The following is an 8,673-nucleotide window of genomic DNA, read 5'->3' as shown; positions in this document are numbered from 1 at the left end:
ATGTAAATCTTAAGCGAACTTTTTTCTGACAGTTTATTCTTTTCATTTTTGAACTTGAAAATGGTGTCATGACGACTCCGAAACGTCGTTCGTTATTATCGTTTATTTTTACTTGCCTCTGTGACGTTGCCCCTTTAAACTGAAGAAAAATTCAAAAAATAGTTTTCTAAGCTACAAAAACGTCAGAGAAGTAATAAAACCGTTAATAAGGGTGGAGGAGGACTTATTATGAACAGAAAGAAGAATCGCTAGCCGTTATATACTTTCTTTAACGCCAGAAGAAAAAAAAAGACGGATTAGTGATGAGCCATCAAAGTTGTCGAGAATAATTGGGCTACGCAAAAAATACTAAATATGGTGAAATAGGCCATTTTCGATATATTAATATTCTAACTTGGCTCCGAGGCTTGGGGGAATAAAACAAAAGAAATGATTTATTCATCCCTGAACCTCGATGTGATATCTTTTGTTTTATTCCCCCAAGCCTCGGAGCCAAGTTAGAATTTTAATATATCGGAAATGGCCTATTATCAACACGATCTTTCAAAAACTGTCCTCAGAATCTTAAGAACCGGCAAGGGATATGTATCGTATTTCGAGGTGGCAAATGAGATCACCTGCGGGAAATGTTTTTTTAATAAGAAGAATTTAAAAAATTGATAGCCTGCCAGCAGGCAAACGTTTGGGAAACACACGCGCGAGTAGCGCGCGAGTGACATGCCGCGAGAACGACGCGCGGGGAGCCTGGTAGCTCCTGGTCATAATTGTTCACCTTAAAGAGAATTTTTATGCTATCGAAGCACGCCAGACAAATGACCTACCGGAAGAGATGTTCTGTCAACAACGATAAGTTCCCGGGTTATCGCTTGAGGACATGCCTTAATTGACTCTCAATTATCGTGGAGTCTATTCTAAAGTTGAACGCCTCATCGTTAACCGGCAGCAAAAAGGTGGCTGTTCTCGCGCGGAAATAACAGTAGAAAGAAAAATTTTGAGTGCCCTTTCGATTCCCACAGACTGTACTGATCATGACCCATCTGTACACCTCGACCGCGGTCAAACGACAGAAATATGCAAAAAATAAGAAAAGTACTGCAAAGATAAGGTTTTAGTTTTCACAGTTCAAAGTTCGATACATAACCGGTATCCTAATAGCTTACTAAGTTTTTCGGAGCTTTACTAAAAAAGTTCTACGTGTTTGAAAATAGCGTTATGCGGATTTGTCGGCGCCATTTTGTCAAAGCACTTTGGTTCGGATGCGAAACATTTACAAAGTAAAAACACTCGTTTACCTGAGGAAATGGGAATATGCTTACACTCATCAACTATTTTTATCTATCCTTGCTCGTACTAACACTTCAATATGAACAAAAAATTTCGAAATAGAAAGAAAAGCTGCCTGAGACGTTTGACCGCGGTAAACTGTACACTACATGTGCCATGATCAGCCGATCCCAGTCTCTATCGGTCACAGACTTTGCAGGAGAAGCCCACATGCATAACGAAAAAGACAACATGGTCGATGTGTTGTATTCACTGACTAAACAGCTCTTGGAGCGTTAACTTTGGAAAACATTCTTGTCTTTACAAATGGAATGGGCTTTTGTGATGTTTTTGAACAGCATATATAACTAAAGTATGACTCCGTTGAACTCTGAGCACTGTGCACCGCTGTTTTATGGCATAGCCTTTCAAATAACAACATATCCGTCGACACTTTGTTATAATCAGTATTATTCTGTCTCGCCAGGAATCATAAAAGACCCATATGTCCATTTAAAGATTATAATAATTATTACGCCTGGTTCAGTTCCCCACTCTTAAAAAAGTTGTAAATAGGACATGTAGAAATTCGTTCGTAGTTTTATATAGTTAAATTATACATTTATTTATTTATTTCTTCGATGCTATTTGTACTGCTATCTAATATACCATTTCCGAGTTACCCTTTGCCTCTGTTTTAAAACGAGTCTACGTGTAAAACCACATATGAAAATGAGTTTCACATACACTTCAATTTTCATGCAAATCAAACTCATTTTCATTTTAATGGTTTCGCACGTGAACTTGTTTTGAAACAGAGGCAAAGGGTAACTCAGAAATGGCCTATTTGACTCAATTTTTATCAACTTTATGTTTAACATCTAGGCGTCGGTACATGCTGTTAGCCAGTAGACAGTCATCATCCATATTTAGTGGACTAATAATTATCACAAATGACGCTCTGTCTTGGGTATCTCGCCAGTTCGCTTGTCTCTATTTCAAAATTGCTTGTGTCGCTGTTGGAGGTTCATTTTTTCACGAGTTAATTATTCCCATTTTTTGGAGTCTATCCTGGCAGAGCCTCACAAACATCGTCACACTTCGCTTCGCCTTGTAACTAATGGACTCGAATTATTGCTTAAGGCAGCCCTCCATATCCTTCCGATCTGCTGAAAATTCCAAGCAAAAATAAACGGATCTAACGCAAACTTGATAAATAAAATATCATCAGTAACCTTTTGTGCAATAGCTAAATTCGTTTGATATTCATGAGAGGCGTTTGTTGTTTTTAACGCAATGTGCATAACGACAATTGAAGGAAGTGTGCAAACGAAAAGGACGACTGTAAGTGACAAGTTCATTCGTATGAACTGACGCTCAACACATTCTACAGAATAAGGAATTGGTAGAAAGTTAATCGAACCCTCCGAATCACCTTTGACAACCTTATTTCGGCGGAAGAAGACAGCTTTCCTTTTGTGCATGTGTCTACGAAGGCAAACCAGCATTGAAATGTACGATAACATTAGAAGAAATGGAACGAAGGTCGCGTGCAGGTAAATGTCAATTTCTAGAAGGACACGCTTGGATATCCGCGAAAATTGAAGAATCGAGAAACTTGTGGTGTAAAGAAATATTCCTGTTATCAACACAGTCACGCGAAGTTTGGTCATGAATTGTTTGTACAAGTGTGGACGCACAACTGCCAGAAATTGATTCCATGATAGAAACAGAATGATAAGGAAAGAAGCATTCATAACAAGTCTTGGTAATCAAAAGCCCTCTGGGCTTAGTGTCTCGTGTCACTTTTTAGAGTTTATTTAAAAAAGAGATCGATTTTCACGTCTATTTATTGCTTGTAAAGTTGATCAGTTATATAACTCCAATAACAGCAGAAAAAGATGACAGACATTGCACTGTATTGCACTTTGGTTCACTAAGCATACATTCAACTGTATACTTATACTATGACTTCCATGTGCTTTCTTCACGCTATATGAGATATCGCTTTGGGTGTTTATTCGTGAACGCTTAGCCTGTTAAGTGATAATGACATGCGAGTGGTGATGATTTTGTTAATTCTTATAACCTCTTCTCCTGATTTAGTATTGATATTGTGAGGAGAAATTTGGTTTTGGTCACTCTTGAGCCGGTTTTAATGTTTTTGTAACGCCAAAGCTACAACGCAGCGGCTGAAGAACGTGTAAATTACAGTCATTTTCTTCGCTATTTAAATCTACTGAATGAAATATTCTGCTAGGTTCTGCTTAATAGAAAACATTCGATCTTGCTTGACACGTGATTCCGCGCGAACGTACGCAATAAACTATGTAGTAGTGTTTAACTCGCACAAATCTCACTTTTAAAGAGAGACTTTAACTTCTACACAGAGCTTACTATGCTGTACCATAACTGGTCATAACTTTAAAATGGTTGGGTATTCAATCGACTAACGATTCAAACGATTCAAACCTTTTGTTCAAACGACATGTGTTATGTGTGCAAGATTAACTTTGACATTCAATCCCGACCAACTAATTGCTTAGATTACAATCCCTCTTTAACCCCGATACAATCTGTTGCCGGGGCTAAATTTAAAAAAAGTTGTCTACACAAAGATAAGAACAATGCTTACCGATCGAACAACTGATATTTACATCGTCCTCTCTTTCAGCAACATTTTTACCATTAGCCGATACTAGTTACGTTGATATAAAAGCTATATCTGCTATATTCCACGACTGTAATCTCTATAAATACAGTTGTTACAGTAAATATCCTGTTGAAACATCCACCATTTTCCTACGCTTGGTAAACAGAAATGATTTTCAACTACTTTCCAAAACTCTCAAGATAAAATAATAGATATCAAATGAAAGCACGCTATTCTTTAAATTGGCAACGTGAAGCTGTTATTCTGATACATCTCACAATTGCACAAATTAAAACTTTACAAGCGACCACAAGGCAAGACACTCCAAAGAGATTTTAGAGCTTCATGTTAAAAACTGCTTTTCTCGCTCAATTTAAGTTGCGGTATACTAGCGTTATATGCACAACAACGACAACGAAAAATTTACAGGCAGGTCCATCTAATGACATCTTGTTGATTATTAGACACTTCTGCTTTTCAGATCCGTTCTAAAACTCATCAATATAATTTCTCTCTTTCGGTTAGTACATTGTATTATGCGTTTGTAATAACCTGGTGTATTTCATTCTTCTTCTACGCGTTTTCTGCTTGAGTTACAATTAATTTCATTGATTTTCAGTACAATCTTGTCGGCAAAGGTTAGAATGTTATTTTAAGAACGTAAAACTTGTCTGTATTTTTCTTGATAACTGCTGGCTGCAGCTCAAATATATCCAAAATTGAAAAGCGTACAGCTAATTTAAAGAAAAAAATGCGTCACATCTACGTGTATTCCTCTTAAGAGCTTCATTCATGCACTGAAAAGGCTGTTGTTGTTGTCTATAAAAGTTGTGTCCATTGTAGCGTGGAATTCACAGCAGGATATATGAAGCTACATGTAGTGCCTCTTGACTCAGGTCAATCTTCGGGTCAAAAAAATAAAAAAGCAATGTATGTTTTGCGCTTTAGATTGACATTTCTGCTCTTCAATCCTAAGAAAACTCATCAAATATAATTTCCCTCTTTCGGTCATACATTGAGTTCTACCTTTACCTCAGAGCCGAGTGTAAACGAGGCTTTGCAAATCGAAAGTGTAAATGTTTCTCTCGATGAATCAGGCGCCTGAAAAAGGAAAGGCAAAAAAGTACGACTCCAGACTGGCAGAGTTCTTTTATTGAAATGTGGGAAAAAGTATGGAACAGCACAACGCTAGTTTTGAACATGGATAGTAAAAGTTTTTACTATCCATGATTTGAACAAACAAACGCCACAGTTGACATTTTTAGGGCCTGTTTACATGGAGGTGGGGGACCCCGGGTAGGTGAGGTAACCCGCCCAGCCGTGGTCGAAAATTAGCTCGCGTTTACATGCAATCTTATCACCCCGGGGTCCCGGGGTGACCTTTTCACATAAACAAATACATTTCATTGAAGTCGCATATCGCATTTCGTTTTGTTCAATCTTTAATATTTACCGGTTGTATTTCTCTCATCTTTTGCTTTCGACTGATTACTAGTTGATTAGGCAAAGTATAAGTAGTCGAAGCAGTTGTCGAAGTCATTGTTGTTTATAGTCGAAGCGCGAGACTCGATAGGGCTTACGCTTGATGCTTCACTTTCGCTTTAATATTTTAAATTCTTAAAGCATCTTTCGCACTGTTGTTCGACATCGGGCAGATGAAGCTATAGGAAAAGTTCGCCGGGTTTGTAGCTGTAACTGAAGCCGAAGGCAACCATATCTTGTGTAGTTTGCATTTGCCGCACTTTCAGATTAACCATGAGTCGACCCCGGGTAGCCAAGTTACCCCACCTTGAAACGTTTACATGGCAAAAAGCGACCCCGGGTAGGCGGGTTACCCGGCACAGCAGACCGGGCAACCCGGGTAGGCGGGTTACCCCACCTATCATGTAAACGCGATCGAGAAAAAATGAGAGTTTATATGGACAGGCGGGTTACCCCACCTAGGCGGGTTACCTCACCTACCTGGGGTCCCCCACCTCCATGTAAACAGGCCCTTAAAGATTTGGCATCAAAATAATTGTCTTTATCTAATCGTTTATCTTCTGTTATTAAATTGTTGTTATTCATGCCACAAAGGTCACCCCTTTCAATACAAAGTTGTGCAAAAGTCACGTAGCAATCATAGTCTTTTAAAAAATGCTCGTTTTTTGTTCAACCTTTTTCAACGCAATTCTCCAACGAACTTTCAACATGCCAAATGCTCGTTCCACTACAGATCGTAGCGCACCGAACTTTAGGTTTTAAACTTTCGCTGCTCCTGAGTCAGGCGTCCTCTGTCCGGGTAGGGTTTCACTAGCCAGTTCGTTAGCGGATAGGCACTGTTGCCAGCTAAAAGGGGCCTTATTTCTGTTCCATTTTTATTGCCTGTTAGACCACTTAAAATTTGCTCGTTTGCTGCAAGTTCAGAAAAAAACGTCATCTCTTTTTTATAGCGTGCCTGTATTTTTACATAATAAGCCCTTTACAATAAATACTCCTAACTTACTGTTTGATAAACCAGCGCTTTAGTTGCGACCTTTGTAAAGAAACAATTATTCTTTGATAACATTTGTTTTGTGATCGGATGCCGCCGGAATTTCATAACATGGCGGGAAAATTCCGCGGCCTCACAAAGCAAATGTTGACATGGCGGGAAAAATATTGACATGGCGGGAAAAATATTGACATGGCGGGAAAATATCCCCCTGTACAATTATCTCGTGTCGTCATGACAACGTCGTCATGACGACACGAGACAAAAACTGGATCAGTTCCATCACTTCTGCACGACATGTGTTCAAGTCGTTATTCAGGTAACAGATGGAGAATGCTGGCTCGACAACTAGGCCGGTCATGAAGTCTGCAACACCAAGACCAATAATAAAGTACATTGTTGGAGATTTTAGTGGCCGTTTTCGTTTGTTCCATAGCGTCGTTAAAAGGGCGATGCTTGCAAAAACTGTGACCACTGCCAATAGTGCAAGAAATACGCCAGAGGCAAGACGTACAATGAGAAACTCTGACCAAGAATTGCCTGTTCTGTTTGTGTAATCCGCCATGCCCACTCAAACAGTGAAGTCTTCTTTTTGACAAATCTCGCGACAAATTCGGATTCGTGCACTTTGTGCTTAAAGCCACAGATCTCTGCCGGGATAATCGCAGTTTTACTATGCGTAAACAGTTAAATTCTAGATGAAATTTAATATTCACAACACTAAAGCACTTGGGAAGTAATCAATACCCTGACCACAGTAAAATTCATTTTACAGGAGTTATTTGAAATGACGCCGAGGTTGCCTTAGTAAACACTGCTGATTTGTGGCCATGACAACGGCGGAAAGAACAAAGACAAGATATTGATGGATGACCCTGGAGTAACCGCAAAAATATAGGTGCATTGATTGGTATACCGTGCTTCAATATTTCTAATAACCATTTTTATTGCTTTGCGTGGTTTGTTTTGCATTACGCGTTTTGTTAGAACAAAATAGCAAATTAAGAGGAGATAATTGTTAGATTAGTTATCTGCTTATGTCATTGACCTGTCTTAAAAGTCAAGTTTAAAAGCTTATCCTATTATAATGCCTTAACAAAAAAGTGACGTTAACATATCCCATCTTTCTTCTTTTTTTTCAGAATGAGGGCTATTTGGTCAAACTAAGGTTCTCAAAAGGGAGCCTGTGGGAAAAAAAAAGTCAACTGTCAACTGTTTAAGTCGGAATGGTTTTTACCTAGACTGCAAAAATCCGTGGTTTTGCAGTGAGGGACTGGGAAGCAAACTACCCCTCACACTTGAGGATTATTAAAAAAAATCAAAAAACATAAAGCAAACAAAAAAAAAAAAAGGCAAACAGACACACTAATTTTTTTGTTCCATTTTTATTATTCCGAGTCTTTTTTTAATTTGAACTTTATTAGTATTTCACATGAATTGTTAACAGGTCTGACCAGTCTGACAAACCTGACAAACCCGAGGAAAGCTGGCAATTATCCTTCGACATTTGTGTCATGAACCTGTCTTTCAGTTTTCAGTTATTGGGTTGGGATGAAGAATTAACAGGACGCACGATTTTTTCAAAAAATGATCCGACTGCGCCAAATAAAACTAGCCAAGGTCGCGACTATATATTGACCACATCCCATTTTTAGGGAAAAGATGTCATATATCAAACACGAGAAACAATGTTTTATCGGGATATGCAAACATCGAGAAGAGAATTGAAAATGCGACGCGTAGCGGAGTATTTTGACGAATTTCGAGGTGTTTGGATAGCAAATGAAACACTGTCTCGAGTGTTTGATATATCTTCTCAATCGAAACAAAAATTAAGGAGTAAACGGAGAAATAAAATCGTAAAAATCTATGCTAATTAAGACCGGGTATTCAAACCTCCCTCACGGTTGTGATTTTCTTTGTTTTAGCTTGATAAATTATTAATGAGTTTGAGAAAAGACTTCAGATACGTTTCAACTAGAATACTTTTAATTATGAACAGTGACTGAGACATTAGTGCTGAAAGAAAAAAAAAGTGTTTCAATGTCAGTTTTATTGCCTCCAACTTGTCATAGTATAACGCAAATAGTAATCACTTCAATCCTTTTAGCTAAAAAACGGACAGAGCCATTGTTTTCCTGTAAATCAGTAAGCCATCATTTTGAAAGCAATTATGAACCTGACATCCTGAATGTGTAGTTGCTATTGGTCGGTAATGGCTAAGCGTCGATAACTACATATAAACAAAACAGAAATAAATATAATTTCTACATCAGGACCGGGC

At 38.3% G+C, this 8,673-nt stretch overlaps 1 protein-coding gene across 1 annotated transcript; it reads right to left on the bottom strand.

Moving 5' to 3' along the window:
• Positions 1-2,348: 2,348 nt before the first annotated feature.
• LOC144645830 (uncharacterized) lies at positions 2,349-7,123 on the bottom strand. Its single transcript, XM_078505369.1, has 2 exons — positions 6,659-7,123; positions 2,349-3,027 (listed from the first exon to the last, which is right to left on the bottom strand). Exons 1-2 carry the CDS (start codon positions 6,952-6,954, stop codon positions 2,358-2,360), a joined length of 966 nt encoding a protein of 321 aa, XP_078361495.1. The 5' UTR covers positions 6,955-7,123; the 3' UTR covers positions 2,349-2,357.
• Positions 7,124-8,673: the final 1,550 nt, after the last annotated feature.

This window comes from Oculina patagonica, chromosome 3 (genome assembly GCF_052425735.1).
Source record: "Oculina patagonica isolate OP01 chromosome 3, crgOcupat, whole genome shotgun sequence".
In the NCBI taxonomy this organism is placed as follows: Eukaryota; Metazoa; Cnidaria; class Anthozoa; order Scleractinia; family Oculinidae; genus Oculina; species Oculina patagonica.
Note: the sequence above shows the minus strand (reverse complement) of the source record. Positions and strands in the feature narration are given on the sequence as shown.